Raw genomic sequence first — 19290 nt, 5'->3', positions numbered from 1 at the left:
CCAGATAAATGCTTCAAATCATAAGCTGAACATGTGTTCATAAAACAAAACTTCTGGATGAAAGTCAAGAGGATCAGTCCACGTATTCATTACAACCTAACTGCCAGTCAGGAAATCTTGGCTACTCAGTCTTCTTTCTCCAGCTCCTGTTTCCTAGAGAGTGTTTCTCCTTCCTGCTTCTCAAGCCCATGAAGAAAGGTGGAATGCCCACTGAAGTGTCTCTCTGCTCTAGCCCCACCAATTCCAGCAACACGTGAACTGACAGGAGTTTCTTATCTGGACTGAGACATGACCCCTAACGCTTAATACTACTTAGGGATTGCACACTTCTGAATAGACAAAGGATGATACAGCAAGTCTAAGGCTAGAAATGATACGTCACCTTACTGCTTGCATCTGAAAGTAGGAATAATGTAGAGGCTCTGGACTATGTAAAACACCAGCTACTCCATTTCCCCTTGAATGTTTCAAATCCTTAAGATTCCAACTCTTCAAAATCTAACAAGAACACAAATCCAAATTATAGATAATTAAATAGCTATTCCAGATACATGCATTTTTGATACAATGCTCCTTGATGTCAGGAACAAACTATCAGTGAAGAGGTTCTACCATAAGAAGTTTCCCTATAGAAGAATCTTCAGGTCATGTTAAAAACTACTCTCTATGAAAAAAGAGTCATCTGAACAGAGGCCAAGTTTCTCATAAGGGGTTTCTTATATCAAGCTATGCTCCCATCCAGTAACAAAACTGGAGCCTAGAAAACAGATCTTTTTTTATCCTGCTACCCTTTTACTGCAAACAGAAGAATTCTTCAATACTTTGGGTGACTGCTTTTCTTTTCCATACAAAGAAGTGAAGACAGATATGGTAAAGCAATGTGTGGATATAGAACTTATGGAACTGTTGGACTTAAAAGAACACCATAGGTGTTAAAGGATAGCACTTTTCAAGTTTCAAGCATAAAATTATGTCAGTAGTTCATGTCTGGAGGGAAAAAAAAAAATTACATTCTCAGTTCTTAGATCTTCCAATTTTCTTGTTTGCAGTGAATTTAAAATCTCTCATTTTAAGATGGAAAACAAACTAAAGCCACAGTACTATTCTTAATACTCATGTGTAAGAATTAGACATACAAAAGCTGGTATTAGCATGTGAAGTTCTTCTGCTCTGTTTTTACATTCACATCGATATAAGTTATAATTTGGAAAATTTCTTTTTTTTGGTTGACTTTAACTTACTAAGTTATCTTGTTCATCCAATAGTCACATCCAAAAAGCTACTGATGTGGACAAGGAACTCCCTGTTCTGTGTGTGAAGTGACAGCTGTTTGTTATAACAAGGCTAAGTTCAAGTTTTCTTTTTCCTTTCAAATGAAATAAGCCACAGAACAATGGAGAAGTTCAGGTTTTGTATGCAAGTACTGTTACTGGATAGCCACAGAAAAGCAGCATTTAGCCAAAGTAAAAATAAACAAGTTAACCCTTACTCCTCTCACCAGAAAGGGAAACTGCTTCTTTGCATATACACACAGTGAAGGAAACAAGTCCTACAAATCAAAGTTCAAACAGTGCTCATTTAATAGTGCTGTAGCTAAGCATTTAAGAGTCTTACTCTACTGCTGCTTGAACTCAAAGCAGCAGCTAACATTAAGACTGCTGTGAAACAGGCAAGTAACATACTATGACTTGAAAGAAAGTGTTAGTGTAAAACAGGATGTACAGAGAATATAGTATTAATTTTACAGCTGCTCACAACATGTCAGACTAGATCTGCAAAAGCTGTTTATACAAGAGATCCAAAGTCAGAACAAGTGATTGAATAAAAACAGTAGGATTTATGAAAGCTGCCATTATAATTTATCAGTAAGAGACTCCTGTTTTTCATTATCTAAATTTTAATTTTGTTTGAGGAAACTACTCAACAACAAAAAGGACATAAAAGGTTGCTTTGATAAAAACGTGAAAGCCGAGTTAACCAGTCAAGTGTAGTATTCTCAACCCAGATCTGTTTACTGAAAGGTGAAACATGAAAGAAGCTATTCTTAGAGAATAAAAAGCTGCTTACTAGTGCCTAACTCATTAATTGAGGTCTTGCCAAGGCAAGGCTTGTCTATTTGCCAAATGACAGTCTTCATCAAGTTGGATTATTTCACATTAACTCCATTTTCCTGAAATAATAGTTACCTGCACTGCATTACCCTGAAAGATTGTATTCCCATAGAAGCAGCAGTGCAGCCTTTCTCCTTCCTCAGGAGGGACCTCAGAGCCTCAGAAAGAGACTGACAAAATCTCACAGAAACAGAACAATCAAAAAAAAGAGAATTCAGAATTGGATAGATTCATTCAGGTTTCTTGTTCCCTCAACCAAGGAATTTACATACCATCAACTGAGGAATTTACATACCATTTCCCTAGCATAATAGGTTCAAGGTTAAATTGCAGCACATTTAACTACGACAGTGACAGTTCTAGTAGCGAGTTCCTAGTCACCCAGCATTTGAGATGTTCTTAAAAGCATTTAAGCCTATCTTTGTTATTTTTCAAAGTGTGACTGTTTAACTGAGACAGTTATGAATTCATGAGAACAGTTGACAACTTCAAGTGAAACTGAAGGCTAAAGTTCTCGAGCTTTTACGTAACCACACCTTGTGTACAATTTAGTGCTACACCACGTGACAAGCTGCAAGAGCACGTCAGCATTTATCAGCCCAAAGCTTCCAAGCCCATGAGACCCAGCACAGCAGCTGCTTTGTTTAATAAATGGGGTATCCTATCGATGTACGCTATTACTTCCTGATGTCTCTTCAAGAGCGAGGAAAACAAGGGAAGCGAGGCAGTGAGATTCTAAGTACTCTGTGAGCCAATAACACGCTCTGTGTAATCAGACAACCCCAAACCTACATACTCATGAGGTTTTCAGGATCACATATCACTGAAGCGAAGGCAAACTGACACCTCAGTAAAGTCAGCTAAATAACTTTCTCTAGCACTTCATACTTAAGAGTTATCACTAAGGTTAACAGAGTAACAGCCCAAAGCTGTTTACTTCCATGCACAATGAAGTATCTTTGTCTTGTCACTAGAATGATGTATAGCTAAGCAAATAAACAGTTGTATTAACAAAATTAGTTGTGTGCCTCACAGGTGCTGAGGATTGTGTCCCTGAGCAGACATCTCTTACCCTCCTCCTTGTAACAATCTGAAAAACTCATTTGATTAAAAGACAGAAGTGGTCGTGAAATTCTGACAAGCAATAATGAAGGCTCCGGAAACCACTGTTCTGAGCTATAGCACTTCAAAACTCACTTCCAAATAGTTATTTTGCTATCATGCAGCAAGTATTTCTGATCACTGTGAGAAAGAAGGCTGCATTTTTGAGAGAATAAGCAGGACATCCGATCTACTGTATTAAAGTTACACTCCACTACTACTTACAGACAACCCCTGATATCAGGCCCCTCACTTGCTGTACAGCCTGTGAAATCTAACAGGCTGACATCAAACAACAACAAACCAAAAACCAAACCAGAAGATCTGGCATGGCTTTACTGCCAAATACTGCAAACACTGATAGTGATGGGTGCTGCAATACAAATACCAGGGGAAAGTTTAACAATGTTACATAAAGGAGTTCGGTTATTACACAAAACTCACCTAGTAACTGTCACTAAATTTGTACCTCATATTATGTTGTAGAATTTTGAGAGCACAAAACAGAGTATACTATTATGGTAGCAGATAGAGGATGATGCCTTAAAAAAAGGCCAGTTAGATTAGAACCTATCCATTTAGAAAACACACTGCAAGTTACATATCCAAAATCTTTAGGTGTGCCCTGGAAGATAAAGGAAACTTTGCTTCCTCCCATTACCTTGTAATTATATCTGTTGTCAAATTAGACCTTGGTATGTGGTTAACAGGTAATTGATTGGGCTAGGAGTATACTTACTGAATTTCCTTTTCACATCTTCCCCTCTCCAAATCCCAGTTGTTTTTGTTTTGTTTTAAAAATGATAGTGTCCTCACACAAAATACCCCAGCTACAGTCCTTGGTTAGTACAATCATCTGTAACTAACAGCACAGAACTGCTCCACCTTCCCAACCCCAAGATCAAATTGCACACAAGATTCCTTCACCCTTACTTGAAGCATATTAAGAATTAGAAACAAAATACCTCAGGTCAAGCATAGCATGGAAGTCTTACAAGTGATAAGAGATCCAATTTTACTTTCATTAAAGAAAGTGGAACATATTGATGTAACGCAAATTGCTCAGGGCCTTCCCAGTTGAATTCTGCTTTTCTGCTTTTGCTATCAGGTCAGCCTTGCCTTAGGGTACTCCTGAGGTCCCTTCCAATGTGAATTAGTTAATGATCATTACAGAACCTACTCCCAACACAAGCAGGTAATTACAAAAGTCAACTTTGGGAGTGAATCATTAGGAACTCCACTAGACGACACACAGCTCAAGATAATGAAGACTGAAAACGTGTAGATAAGAAGCCCTAAAACTGTAAGCTGTGCATAGAAAGCAAGCTAGAAACCAAGACTGGTTTACACCTTCACAGAAGCAGTACTGAAGTCACTGGAGAAGGGAAGGAAGAATGGTTGATGCTCCCAAGTTCTCACAAGTTCTTCAACTCGTATGGAAAGTTCTATTTTAAAAAGACATTTTTGTTTCACTTCTGCAGCAAACCCCTTGTCAAGTGGCTAGATGCACCATCACACGTGAAACAGATGATCTGGGAACACAGTGTAGAGCAGCTACTGTTTAACCACAGCAATTACTTTATTGGTTTAGTGTATTTTATGTCCTTTAATAGTGTTCAAACTATACCCAGTTTTACTTTTGACCTTCTATGTGCTTTCATCATCTTCCAAACACGTGAAGCTTTTACTTCAGAGAAACACTTTCTCTGCTGTTCAACAAAAGCCTACAGGAAGTACTATCTCAGAACCTTCCACAGACTTCTAAATAAAAGTTGCAGATTTCTTCAAATGCACGTTTAAGTTTTGCATTCTTATGACTCTGTATAGAAGGTGAACACTTCATACTCTCTACGCAGGAAAACGCATGCAAAACAAAGTATTGTTTCATCTATTCACACCAAACAACAGTTTTCTATTTAAGACACAATTTAATAAGATGTAATTAGTCTTAAGAGATCTCCTCCACCTTACAAACAAATCTTACAAAGCTCAGAGATCCTTCCCCTAGGCACAACCACAATTTAAGCCATTTAACTGGCCTTGTAGCTGGCTTTGTGTTTTTTAACATAGTAATCTTGTTGAACTAGTTTCAGCTAGTGCCTAAATATATTAAGGATAACTTTATACTCACGCTATGTGCAAGTAGCTATACAGGGCAAAAACATTCTATAGAGTATTCAAGTGTTTTGGGAAGAATCTCAGGCAATCACTTTGAACATGCAAAACACAACAGATCGCAACACTTACTTCTCATAGACCAGTTCCTCGTCGGTGCAGAAGTAGTGGGTATTTACAGTACTTTTTGGTTTATTCCGCAAAGTAGCAAAGTACAGCCGATCTGAAAGACAGACGAGGGCAGCGTCGCACAGTAGACTAAGCAGCTCAGCACTTCCCCACGGCACCCCGCAGCCCCGTCCTGCCCCCCCCATGGAACAGGCACGGCTCAGCCTTTTCTTGCCCAGGCAGGCAAGAAGCCAACAGGATCCTGGCCTGGCTCAGCACCAGTGTGGCAGCAGGGCCAGGGCAGTGACTGTCCCCCTGTGCTGGGCACTGGTGAGGCTGCATCTTGAATCCTGTGTTCAGTTCTGGGCCACTCACTACAAGAGAGACATTGAGGTGCTGGAGCGGGGCCAGAGAAGGGCATCGGAGTTGGTGCAGGGCCTGGAGCACAAGTGTGATGAGGAACGGCTGAGGGACCTGGGGGGTTTAGTCTGGAGAAGAGAAGGCTCAGGGGGGACCTTATCACTCTCTGCAACTGCCTGACAGGAGGATGGAGCCAGGAGGGGGCTGGTCTCTGCTCCCAAGGAACAAGGGATGGGACAAGAGGAAACGGCCTCAAGCTGCACCAGGGCAGGTTTAGATGGAGCTGAGGAACAATTCCTTCCCCAGAGGGTGCTCAGGCATTGGAACAGGCTGCCCAGGGCAGTGCTGGAGTCACCGTCCCTGCAAGTGTTCACACACCGTGTAGCCGAGGCCGTCAGTGCCATGGGTTAGTGGTGGCCTTGGCAGTGCTGGGGAACGGGTGGACTTGATGATCTTAAAGGTCTTTTCCAACCTAGTGGACTCCATGATTCTATGATCCTTTTTCTCCTGCGTGAGCGGCGGCGTGAGTGCGAGCACCCGCTCCGCCCGGCCGGACACCCTCGGTGCAGGAGGGCTGAGTAGTTTTCTGACCCACAACACGACAACACACAGCAACAGGTGCCGGCCCCGCTTCTCACCGGAAAAGAGAGGAGGAAGGAACCGCTTAGGCGCGCCCCGCGGCAGCCGAGGGGCCGGCAGCTCGCGATAACCGCAAGGCGAAAGGGGCCGAAGCCGAGCCGGGCACGCAGCAAAAGCCCACGGAGCTGGGGGAGGGAGGCGAGAACGGGGAAAAAGCCAGCGCGCTTCCTTCCCGAGGGAGGCTCCGGCGAGCGGCACCCCCGCGGACAGGGGACGGGGAGTGCTCCCCGGCCCGTTCTCACCTTTCACGAACTCCGAGGCTCCCCCAAGCACTTCAGAGGCGGCTGCCACCGGCTCCATCTTAAACAGGGCGCGGAGCAGCGAGGCACGGGGCGGCTCCGAACTCATGGCGGGGCCGGGACGCGCTCTCTCGGAAGCGACCCGTTGCCCGGAGGGACCGCCCGCCTGCCGGGGGCCACGCTGCAGGAGGCGCCGCTGCCGCAGCCCGCATAGGAACGACAGCGGAGACGAGAACTAGCGCCGGGACACGACTGACGCCCGCGGGAACTCGGACTCCACCCCGCCCGCAGCGCGGAGACGCCCCCGGATAAAGAGGCAGCGGGCGGTTACCAGGCGACCGGCGGCGCGCTAGCAACCGCGCTACGAGCCTTTGTTTCGCCCGGCCCGGGGCCGAGCCGTGCGAGTGACCAGCCCCCCTCCTCCTCCTCCGTCCCGCCCTCCCTCCTTCGCTCCCCGCGTCCGCCCGGCTGCCCCGCCCTCCGCCCCACAGAACCTTACCACCGGGCGGGCGGTGGCTGTGCGTTCGGCGCAGCTCCACCCTCCGCCCCGGCCCTGCGCTCACTCGCACTTCCCGGGGCAGCACGGCCCTCAGCGCGCCCCCCGCCCGAGGCAAGCGCCCCACAGAGGCAGAGGTGCAGCTCGCAGGGCCTGAGGCGGAGCTAGTGCCTCCGGGTAGGGGCGGGCGGGCGCCGCGGGGCGCAGGGGCAGCGCGCTGTTCCCTCTTCCCTCTCTGGGACACTTGTGTGCACCACCATTTCGGTTGATTGACAGCTTGACTCGCCAATCAAAAGCCGCCTTCGTACCTCTCCAGCCAATGAGCGAGCGGTGCCTGGTGAGGTGCCCTCGAGCGAGGCTCTCCTCAGCCGAGCTCTGGCGCCCGCGGGCCATGGGCAGGCGGCTCCTTCCCGGCTGCCGCGGTTTCTGTCAGCCGCTGGGCGGTGAAGAGCTTCGTATAGCGCTTCAAAGACGCTGGTAAAACTACACAAAATTACTTTTCGCTTGATTTCCGCCCCCCCCCTCCCCCAAGTGAAAGATTGACTTTCTGGTGGTTCGCTTGCAAAAGCTGAATTAGCTTCTGGTCTGCGATTAACTTTCTGTCAAACAAATAGGAGTGTTAAAAATGTTAGAAATGCCTTTTTTCTATCAACCTCCCCTTAGAAAGAATTTCTGAGTGGCAAACAGGGCAGGCTGTCCATCTCATTGTTACAGCTAACCAACCAAAACAAAAACCACCCTTGAAACACCTTAAAAACCATTGTAATGCAAAGCAATATGCAGCCCGGAGGTTCACTTTATTATCACCATGTTTTCCAAACACTATAAATAAGCTCCTGTAATTACCAGTTAATATAATTAATTCTAAGTTGTTCGTAGATGAGGCTAAACACAAGTGTGAAACGCTTTTGACTTCTCAATTTTTACCTAGCGTCATAAGCACTAGATACTCTTTAAGGCCTTATAAATACACTGAAGTACTACAGAAAATGCTTGTCATGCAGTTGTAGTTGCTTATTTATTTTCTGTGTTTGTTCTAAGAATCTGTACCTGTGTTCTCACATGGCTCTTTTTTGCCCCCTTTTTTTATAACTCCAGGACTAATATTCCTAAGTGTGACTGTTTGGGCCTGGTCCTGCGAACTTACCTAAGAAACCTTATTCTCAGAAGTAAGTACTATTCCAGACAAGATGCTTGCAAGACTAAGACCACAGTCTTCTGTAACAGCAAATTAAATAAAGGTTGTTTGAGGCTATTTGCTCTTCATGGAAATCAATGTGTTTATCTTTTCCTATATTGCTCTAGATTGCTTACACTTACAGCTAACCCTTAATTAAATATTTCATTTTTTATTTATAAGCAATTTTCTAAGGGGTAACATATCCTCAGTAAGAAAAGAGCTATCAATGTATTTTCTCCAGAACCATTGTTTTTTGACAGCCTTTTTTAACCAAACTTTCACTACAGTTCAATGTAACATACATTTCTAAGTCTGTGCTGCACTCTACTTGAGGGGAGTTTGTATGAGTGTACTCAAATTAGCTTTAACAAAGCTATCTTGGGCAACAGAAGCAAAGATGGAACAGTGTAACAGGCTAGCTATCCAGGATCCCTAGATACACAGTTTGTGTTAAAGCTTATTATTTGTAAATCCCTCTAGCTAGGCTGGTAAATCTAGGAGGCAAAGCTGACTAGAAACTGAAGCCCCACTGCCAAACGTTATTTGTACACCACTTATGTACCTTTTGTAAAAATTACAAGTGTTGGTTTGGTTACATACCAGTTCTCATTTGTGGCAATTAGCTGGAGCCTTTGTAAGCAGAAAAGGTACTTAAAATAATCTTTCTCCCCTGTAAAAATATGTACAAAATAACCTCCATGTTTTTTCAGTTCCAGGGTTTTATCTCATAGCTTTCAGTATGACTATCTAATGCAGCTCGCCTTGCAAAATGCTAGCTTTAGGAATGTTCTCACCTCATATAATTTTGTTGATTATAATCAATTCCAATTACTATTTTTAACATTTGATGATGCCAAATACCAAGTTTACAGTGACATCTTGTGGCGTTTTTCAAACTGCAGGTAAAGAAGCAATTTTCTTGTAATCCTGTTGCATCATTTTAAGACTATATCCTGAATTTTTCAACAAAGATTTTTTAAATATACCTTTTAGATACCATTTTTAAAGCCTTGTGTTCCTAAACATTAATTTCTATAGCACATTCAGAGGTGGTGATGAATGTGTTTAGACTGTAAAACGTTTCCAAATGACATCTAGATAATCTCTCAGAAGAAATTATCACATACCTATTATTTTGTTAAAAATATAAATCCTCAGCAATATATTTCATTAAAGAATCTTAAGGCATTTTTGTAACCATCAAGGGATAAAAAGTTACCAGCCTTTAAAAAACAAACAAAACCCTTTTGGTTCCTAAGCGCAATGAATTATGGCTAGAGATGAAGTCTTATCTTCAAATTTTCTTTGCTAGCTAGGTCTAACTGCTTAAGGCTGTGGTTTTTGGTGGCTTTTCCCCCTCAGTTTATTTCCTCAATTAATTTAGGCCTTACCTAAATTAAGAGAATGTATGTGCCAACATGTTTTTTAAAAAACGAAATCTTGGTGCTGCTCATCTGTATGCAAACTGTGAGCTTACTTTAGACATCTAACACTGAAATCAATCTGGTTTACATATTTTATTTGACAATGGTACAAATCAAATTTACCAGTATTATAAAATCTTGTTCTATACAGAAGAACAAAAAGTAATCCCAACCCACCTCCTTCCCCACAGCAACAAAGCCAATAGTGAGATTTGGCTGAGTTGCCAGTTCGTTTCACATTTTAAAAGTAAGGTAAACAACACCTGTGAGTCTTCACAATTCTAGTTGATACTGCACAGAACAGAGATTACAGACCAGTGAGTAAACAAAATGCAGTAAACTGCCACGAGGAAAGCTGCATTTCCGGGAAGATCATAGACCTGCTTGATTACTACTTATCACTACAGCACAATAATTAAAATCTACTTTTCACTATTCCAATAAAATTAAGCAGACTTTGCACTGCCATGATAAGATTTTGCCCTTTAAATCTTACAAAAGTACTAGGAAGACTTTACTGAACAGAAACAAAATCCTTTAACGCTGACAGAACAAGGCAAAAGAATTCTCCATTCCCCCAAAGACTTACATCCAGAATCAGCCCAGCTGTAAAGAACTTGTCACGTTTTTCAACCACTTTCTGTTCAGCTAACTTATTACAAACCCTGAAAAAATTATACACCCATTTTGTGCAGATGCTGTTTGTGTAGTTGGTGTTAGCTGTTACCGATTGCCCATAGATACCTTTGAACTGATACTAAGAATCAATTAAAAGCTGATGCAGATTAAATTAAATCTACTTTGGATGCCAGATTTTATTCCTTTCTGTGATCCAAGAAAATCTATTTTCTTTCCTCCATACCACAAAAACAATTCTGTAACTGCAATGGAAAAGGTCTGTCCAGTCTGTGGTAACACACTGGTTGCAGAACTACAGCATCCCAATCTAACAAAAGCTGTTAATAATAGCTCTGTTTCTTGCTATAGATGAGGCCAGGGAAATCAGAGACTCGTAATAGTCCATCCCTGTCAGACATCACTGTACTTTAAAAGACCTTTTTTTTTTTTTATAACGCTTTACTCATTCATTGCACATTGTAATTCTGTTGTCGTAGCCACCAAAACCAGAGATGAAAGGAACCAAAAAGTAAATAAATACTCATTTGGATGCCGGAGAGGGACTCTTCATCAGGGACTGTAGTGGTAGGACAAGGGGTGATGGGTTCAAACTGAAGCAGGGGAAGTTCAGGTTTAGATATTAGGCAGGAGTTCTTCCCTGTGAGGGTGCTGAGGCGCTGGCACAGGGTGCCCAGAGAAGCTGTGGCTGCCCCATCCCTGGCAGTGTTCAAGGCCAGGTTGGACACAGGGGCTTGGAGCAACCTGCTCTAGTGGAAGGTGTCCCTGCCCGTGGCAGGGGGTTGGAGCTGGGTGAGCTTTAAGGTCCCTTCAACCCAAACCAGTCTGGGATTCTATGATTCTATGAAAGAGTAGTTAAAAAACCAGAAGATCTGTAGTACAACAAAATGTACACTGTCATATATGTAGAACAGCCTGCTCCTATTAGCAATGGTAAATAAGACATATTTTAAGAGTGAGGATTTTCTTGGGCATATTTTTGTAATAATGTACATGCAAAATATAAAAATAAAACTAAGAATAAAGAGAGTATTAATAAGTAATATCCCATCAATTTCTTCTGGCTACTTATAAAAGTTTCATATTTTACATATTCATGTTTCTTACATTTCCAGCTGCTAGGTTTTAGGTTTCAGCTACTTGTAGTGTTTCAGCAACTCTAGGCAAATCAATAATGGGGAAAAAAGCTACATCAGAGATCATTTTCCACTATCCCAGCAGTAGCAGATGCCAAAGGCAACTGGTTTAGGACGATCTGAGATTAAGGTGAGGTACTCTTCTCAGGCTTGCTTTCATAGCAGCTTCAGGAACATCTCAGAATACAGAATAGCTTATATACAAATTTCGTAGGGGTTTTGTACAGGAGTCTAGAAGCCTGGCCAACAGTTTACTGTAGCCCTTCTACAGTTTCACTGGGAAGCAGGAGGAGAAGGGGAAAGGCAAGGAAGCATCTCAAGATATAACTATAAAAAATACGCCTAGACCTCATTTAACTAGATTAACATTGAAATAAATATCTAAACATAAGCACTGCAAGGGTAGGAGTGCATTTTTCTCTGCATGTTTCTGAAGAACTGGCCTAATTAATCGTAATAGCTTTTCAGGTTTTAATGAAATGGGATGATTTTATCACAGCTAAACACTAGTATATATTCTCTAAGTTTTCTCAAAATTTACCTTGGAGAATTAGTACGAAAGGAAAAAAAACCCAAACTCAAAACATAAGAAGCCATATGGAAAAAGTTCAGAGGCTACAAATAAGGATGGCCAAGATGCAGTAATTAGACCTTCTTCTCTCCTTGAACTCAGTACAATTCACTGAGAATTGTTTAACTTTTAGCCCCTTAAATTCATTGGCTTACATTTTATTCTTGTGATTGGCATAATTAGGAAAACCAAACTGAGAAATCATGATATTAGAATATTTTAAAGGCATGCCATCATAAATATTAACCAATTTATTTACACAGTAAGATCTCTGTAACAAATGCTCTGCTCGGTGCCACATTCCAGAATAGCCACTGTTAGTGTCTTTTTCTAAATTCCTTATGTCAACAGGCTTCACAAACACTCCTGAAGGTTTCCCAGTATGCTTGGCTACCAGAAAATTCATGGCAATATCATCACAATTTTGAGTTTCATCTATTAAGGCATAAACTGCTTCTGGCTGTCTTTGAAAGTCTTCTAAATATCCACTATGAAAAAATGCTGCGCCGATAAGAACCATAGAATACTGATCTCCGTTTCCAAATCCAGGGCTCTGCAACTCGAAGCTGCCATAACTGTATACACCTGAAGGAGTAGAAATGTGCTTCCTAGGGACAAATCCCACTATCTGCTCTGGAAATTGCTGAAAGAAAAAAGAAATTTAAACCATTAAAGTGAACACACTGTGAAATGTGTGTTAAGAATTGTCATAAGTGAGATTTATGCTTTTTTTAAAAAATGAGAGGAGCACAAGATTATTGCCAGGAAAGAATAAAATTGTTGGCATATGGTCCCTTGATCTGCATAAATGTTGCAATTAAACAGAGTTTCACAGAACTGACACAATATGCCTCATTCAACATTATGTAGTGCCAAGAAACATCTATGCACAATTTGCAGCTGTATATTTGGCACTCAAAATAACTTTATAGCCAATTTCTCTTGGAGATGAAAAAAACCCACAAGTTTTGCTGCCTCCTATCAACTTAAATAAATTCAGCAGTCAGCAACTTCACTGTTCTTGTACAAGAAGAGTTACAATTTTGAAAGATAGATTACAGGTATAGCTAGTATTGAAGAATATTTTTGCAATTGCTACTGTTCAATGCTTCAATCCTTCTAAAATCTAGCTTTATAGCTAGAAAACCAGTGGTAAAACATGAAGATATAGTATTACTCTTAATTAAAACCATTCATCTCAATTGTAACTCTCAAATACTGCATGCCAAGGTGCAAAACATTACCTGCCAAACAGAGAAGGCGAAAGTAAGGTCATGAGCACTGACTAATGTATCATCATCCATCATTAAAACAGCTGAAAGGGGGAGGAAAGAAAACCACATTTAATTTCTCAAAAGATTAAATACCCAAGCACAATATGCAGCACAGGGTTTGACAAGTTAGCTGTGGAACTTCTACAACCATTAAACTGGATTGCAGAACTGGACTGCAACTCCTTAAAAGTAGATTGAGAAAACAGATTTCAAAGCTAAAAACAAGGTTGCAGCTTTGTGGTAGCTGAAAGCAAAGCTAAAGGTTTACATCACCTCTAATGATCACCTCTAATGCAGCTGGACAGATGTGCACAACTTGGAGTGTTGGGCAAATGGGCAAAGCAACTTAAGATCCTACTAATCTTGCATAAAAATGCAACTAAAAGAGTTAGATACCATTCTTTAGAGTATGAGATTTATAAGGGATTCTTAATATAAAATTTTACCCATCTCCTCACTACTTGCAAGTTCTAACAAAGCAAGCTTAATGAATTGCATAGGCAACATTCAATAGGATGAACTACAGAAAGAAGAATCTTTGCCTTAAATTTTGGGCAAAAGACTATCAGGAAGCAGAAAAGGAAAGATACTCTTAGATCAGAACTTCAGGTACATTGAAGCTTTTTAAGTTTACAGTCAGTGTAAATCCTATTACAGTAAATAAAACACTTGAGAAGTTGAAGTTTCTAGTGTCTTCCTAGAAGTCATGGGTTTTAAGTAGCAAGGCATGTTAGGAAGGGGGCAGTAAACAGAATTGCCTTTACTAATCATAGAATCATATAATCCCAGACTGGCATGGGCTGGAAGGGACCTTAAGATCATCCAGTTCCAACCCCCTGCCATGGACAGGGGACACTTCACACTAGCCCATGTTGCCCAAGGCTCTGTCCAACCTGGCCTTGAACACTGCCAGGGATGAAGCAGTCACAGCTTCTCTGGGCACCCTGGGCCAGCACCTCAGCACCCTCACAGGGAAGAGCTTCTGCCTTAGATCTAACCTGAACTTCCCCTGGTTCAGTTTGAACCCATCACCCCTTGTCCTCTTGCTACAGTCCCTGATGAAGAGTCCCTCTCCGGCATCCTTGTAGCTCCCTTCAGACATTGGAAGGCTGCTATGAACATATGGGGGGTTTTTTCCCACTTGAAACAAACAGGATTTATTGTTGTGCTTCTCTTGCAAATAGCTTAGGAAGAATATTTAGATGAATAGCCAAAAGACTGGGGAAAATACTCTTAAAAAGGATCCATAAGTTGAGGTGGAAAGCCAGACAGATAGGGATGGAAATTTCTCTGCAGAGCAGAGCAGCACATGGATGAGAACTCAGTCTTAAAATAAATGGATTAAATGAAGTAATTACCAGATGACTTAAGTCCAGATTAATGCAGAGACTCAACAAATACACGCACTATGAATTTTAGTTTACTCTATACAGAGGGGCTGAACTAGTTACGTTTGCCTGACAAAGGAAACGGAGAACACCTGGCAAAAAGCCTGTGAATGCATTTGACATCCCCCTTTTTTTCCTTACTCTTCACTGAAAGCCTGCTGGTAGTGGTGGTGTGCATCTGATTTCATAACGTAGCTTTCTTCCATATTAAGTGGCCCAACAGATTCATGGGTTTATTACATAGTGAAACTCAAACCATCTCCCTTTTAGCATCCAGATTTTAAGTGTGCAAATAGTATTAATAGTAGCGATATGAACTGCTGATTACCTTTTGTTTCCAGCTCAGGGAAATTCTGGAGTCTGTTCCTCATGCGATTTACAGCTTGAACTTTAAAGACAACGGGGACAGGATGAGGTCCCAAGGAATTCCACATTTCCTCCGGTATCTTCTCACCAATGTTGTTCCACACAACAATTACTTTATGTAGGTGGGGGATGGCTTGATAATGATTTAAAAGCTTTAGCAGTAAGTCTGTTCTATTATATGTCTGCATAATAAGAGTAAATGCATCCAAGGCAGACTGACTCTGGGTTTTTGGTTCCCTTCTCAAATTGGGCATTTTGTCATCTTTGATACTGGGAAGCAAAGCTGTCAAAGCACCTGCCACGAGAAGTAAAACAATGATCACCACTGAAGTGAAGCGCAGTAGGCGGATTCCCATAACTCTTCCTGGAAGTTTACAGAAGTGGAAATACCTTTAAAACAAGTAACAGGAAAGGAAAAGTCATTAATCCCACTTATACTTATTTCCCTTACTTGAGCAAAACTCCCAGAGTATTAAGTAGACTTTTGTTTAAGTAAATAAATAAGGAGGATTTTAGGATTTTTGATCTTTAAGGTCCCTTCCAACACGACCATTCTATGATTGAGCCAATTATGTTCAACTATCAAGACAGATACTTCTGGTACTCAGTTTCTATGTTTATTTGCTTTTCACCTTTTCTGATTAACTTTGAATTTCATTGTTTTGTGCAAATGAATCTGGAGTAATTATTTAGATTGCTCATTGTCTCTTATTTTCTCAGTACTGCATTTTTGATTGAACATTTACATACCTCACCACATCCATCCAGCTGAAATTAGAAAGCAAAATTGTACAGAAAGTCAGAATTGCAGGAGCTCTGCCTTAGCTGGGAAACAAAAGGCAGAGAAAGCGCCTCCTCAAGAGCTCTGGCAGAGAGAAGGAAGTAAAACAGTCTTTCTTTTTCCACCATCCACGGAAGGAACGATCTTTATCACTGCTTTGCTGGACACTTTGTCAATAGTTTGTACATGTGCTCCACATAAAATGTGGAAAATATGATTCTGATCATACTAACTGAGGCTGTAACACAGGTGGAGCAAAAGAAATATGCCAAATGGAATAACGTAGGAATGCAACATCAGTAACAGCTGCTCTGCTAAATCTAGAGCTCAGTGGAAACTGAAAATGCCAGATGCTAGGACCCATGTATCAGCTAAGTGGCGGAGGAGCTGTAGCATAAGGCAGGAGTTTCTGCATCCTCCTGATTTTGGAACTGAACAGGAGCTCTTAAAAGGCAGCTCCTACAAAGGTAGCCCCAACATTCATGCCTCTTAGGTAGCACTCCTAGTTCTCCAGGCATCTATACTGTAAACTTGTCAGGATCCAACAGCTACTGCATTCCACAGTTTGCTCCTCAAATGTGTCATCCACATGTGTTCTTCCTTCTTTCTTGCAAGATGAGTATGCACTGAATACAAGAGTAATGTTCTAAGCTTAATACTAAAGAGTAACTCATCTGTACATATTATCCATATAATATGTATATTATATCCACTAGTAATGTCATAGAATCACAGGCTGGTTTGTGTTGAAGGGACCTTAAAGCTCTTCCAGTTCCAACCCCTGCCACGGGCAGGGACACCTTCCACTAGAGCAGGTTGCTCCAAGCCCCTGTGTCCAACCTGGCCTTGAACACTGCCAGGGATGGGGCAGCCACAGCTTCTCTGGGCACCCTGTGCCAGCGCCTCAGCATCCTCACAGGGAAGAACTTCTGCCTAATGTCTAATATAAATCTCCCCTCTTTCAGCTAAAAGCCATTCACCCTCGTGGTGTCACTGCATGCCTTTCTAAAAAGCCCCTCTGGAAGCTGGCACTGGAGCTGCTCTAAGGTCTCCCCTTCAGGAGCCTTCTCTTCTCCAGGCTGGCCCAGCCCAGCTCTCTCAGCCTGGCTCCAGGGCAGAGCTGCTCCAGCCCTCGCACCGTCTCTGAGGCCTCCTCTGGACTCGCCCCAGCAGCTCCGCATCCTTTTTAGGTTGAGTGCCCCAGAGCTGAATTTCTAAGCTTTCAGCAGGGAATTCTGATCAAATTAAGTGATCCAGGACATCAGTTACAGTTTTTGAGAAAGTATCTGTGTTTTAGCATAGGAATTTTGATAATTTGTTTTCCGAGGTGCATATACCATGCTTGAAATGCAAGTGATTTTAGTCTAAATGTAAATCATTTTAGTCTAAAAAACCTTTGAACTTACCTCATTATTGCCAAGTGGTTTCCCCAGCTTGTTTTTACAGGAGAGTTGTTTGTGATCTTTGAATCTGTTGGAAATTAAAGGGACTCTATAACTGAAGAGCACCAGTTACCCACCTGGTAGGCAGCATTCTTTTACAAGTACACATTCCTCTCTATTAGCAACTGATGTACACATTCTTGGCAAATTCTCCAATCCTCTTTCCTATTGCTCAGTTCAATAATTGTCTCTGCCTTTCCATGAACACTCCAGAAAGAAGTTATTACACCAGCTGGTTAGAAAGAAAAGCACAGCCCATTTTTCTGCTTGTAAAATTGTTGCTATGTGCCAATGCAACGTCTGTGTGCTTCATCCTTAGGGTCAACTATGGAGATACAATTAGGATTCCAGAACCTCACAGTCTGTATGTATTTAGCTACCAGTCAGGTGAGCAGTCCCAATAAAATTATTTTCTGTCTCATCCCTTTCATGCTGTCACAGAATCACAGAATCAACCAGGTTGGAAAAGACCTTTAAGATGATCCAGTCCAACCATTCCCCAGCACTGCCAAGGCTGTCACTGAGGGCCGTGTCACTGAGGGCCTCGGCTACACGGTGTGTGAACACTTGCAGGGACGGTGACTCCAGCACTGCCCTGGGCAGCCTCCTTCCACTAAGCTTACCAGTCGTGTTAGAGGTTTAAGACACAGCATTTTGTTCTTCCCACGTGGTTTGGCAGCTTGGCAGAAGGGAAAGCAAATATGAATGTAAGCACAAGCAGGAAGAATGTACGAGATGCGGGACAGCAACTTAAGAAACCTGTGTCTGTCAAGGCTCCTAGGCTGTCAGAGGGATTTTTGTTCTTTTAATCCTAGTTGAACAAAGATAGGGAGATTTTATTTTTCATTTAGGACTGGTACTATGAAAGCTTAGAGAACAAAGATTTGCTGAGCTTTTAAAATAATTTAACTATGTGAAATTTCAGGAGAGTGGTTTGTTTAGGTTATATCGACTTGTTTCTTAAATGTACAGAACTGCCAATTTGTATCTACACCAACCTGAGTACATCTACACATACAGGTCATCCCAAATTTGGGTTTGAGTTTTACCACTGGCTTATTTGATGTGCAGGTGGAAAGGTCACAGAAACTATTTCCTGAAGCTCATCACTTGTTTGGGTGCTTCATTTTATAGGTGTAGACAATCGTACCCGGCTCATACAAACTCACACTGGCGCTTGGCCATACGTGCTTTCAAAGCGGTGAACCTTAGGTTCTCTTTCCCCAGGTGCCACCTACTTGCAGCCATACTGACCAATGCTACTGTCACAATTAACTAGTTAAAGATTTTAAAACATGTGAAAATATAAATGTTTGCTGTGGAAATGAGACTTCCTGGCTTGCCATACATTCTTGTGTTTACTCAGTTGCACACAATCAGCTGTAATGGTGGCAAGGATGTTATTATTATGCATTCTTTAGTTAAAATAAACGCCTATACAAAACCTTTAGAATTAGCATTCACTGCACTTTCCAGCAGGGAAATGCCAACTAGTTTTGCCAATTAAATTATGAAATTGCAGTGCAAGACTGACCTCTTGAAAAAATTCTTACAATACCCTCTGTAGAGAACAAAACCAAAACTAGAACTGAGGGAAATCAAGACCTGTATCAAAATACAGTATTTTTAATACAAGAAAAACACTTCCCGAGCGGGTCCCCCCCTCTCCATGGGCAGCATTTCATATCGATCCCCCGCAGCCGAAGCGGACACGTCCCCCCGGCCCGGCTCCCCCCGTGCACGGGTTCGCTCACGTTCGGGAGGCCACCCGAGCCCTCCTGAGACGCTGCAGCAGCCGGGCCGTGCTCCCGAAGCGTCCCCGCCGCCGGCCCGTGCACAAGACACAAGAGACGGCACCGCCCCGGCACCCCCCGGCTCCGCCCGGCCGCGCAGCCGCTCCGCTGGCTCAGGGGCGGTGCCGCC

At 42.3% G+C, this 19290-nt stretch overlaps 2 protein-coding genes across 9 annotated transcripts in view; both read right to left on the bottom strand.

Moving 5' to 3' along the window:
• The window catches only part of CDC14A (cell division cycle 14A), a 72551-nt gene extending 54722 nt beyond the window's left edge, over positions 1 to 17829 (bottom strand). For 4 of the 8 annotated variants that reach the window (XM_030495616.2, XM_030495623.2, XM_030495617.2 and 1 more), the window contains exons 1-2: positions 6677 to 7164; positions 5460 to 5550 (exon numbers count right to left, since the gene is read on the bottom strand). In XM_030495616.2, the coding sequence (XP_030351476.1) occupies positions 5460 to 5550; positions 6677 to 6782 (197 nt within the window). In that variant the 5' untranslated portion in view covers positions 6783 to 7164. The other 4 variants (XM_030495621.1, XM_030495624.1, XM_030495622.1 and 1 more) reach the window with 4 other exon arrangements.
• On the bottom strand, positions 7879 to 19259 carry EXTL2 (exostosin like glycosyltransferase 2). The gene is made up of 5 exons (XM_030495649.1): positions 19122 to 19259; positions 17332 to 17395; positions 15107 to 15534; positions 13361 to 13431; positions 7879 to 12759 (listed from the first exon to the last, which is right to left on the bottom strand). The coding sequence occupies exons 2-5, from the start codon at positions 17334 to 17336 to the stop codon at positions 12268 to 12270; spliced, it is 996 nt and encodes a 331-aa protein (XP_030351509.1). The 5' UTR covers positions 17337 to 17395; positions 19122 to 19259; the 3' UTR covers positions 7879 to 12267.
• Positions 19260 to 19290: the final 31 nt, after the last annotated feature.

The sequence above is a fragment of the Strigops habroptila genome, chromosome 8 (assembly GCF_004027225.2).
Source record: "Strigops habroptila isolate Jane chromosome 8, bStrHab1.2.pri, whole genome shotgun sequence".
Classification (NCBI taxonomy): Eukaryota; Metazoa; Chordata; class Aves; order Psittaciformes; family Psittacidae; genus Strigops; species Strigops habroptila.
This window is presented reverse-complemented; position numbering and strand designations above follow the sequence as displayed.

What these genes read in the sequence shown, in the direction of transcription:
- EXTL2 (XM_030495649.1), bottom strand. An exon ending in CCCTGAGCTGGAAACAAAAG is followed by an intron (nt 13,432 to 15,106) that starts GTAATCAGCAGT and finishes TCCCCCTTTCAG; the next exon opens with CTGTTTTAATGATGGATGAT. An exon ending in TCGCCTTCTCTGTTTGGCAG is followed by an intron (nt 12,760 to 13,360) that starts GTAATGTTTTGC and finishes TTTTTCTTTCAG; the next exon opens with CAATTTCCAGAGCAGATAGT.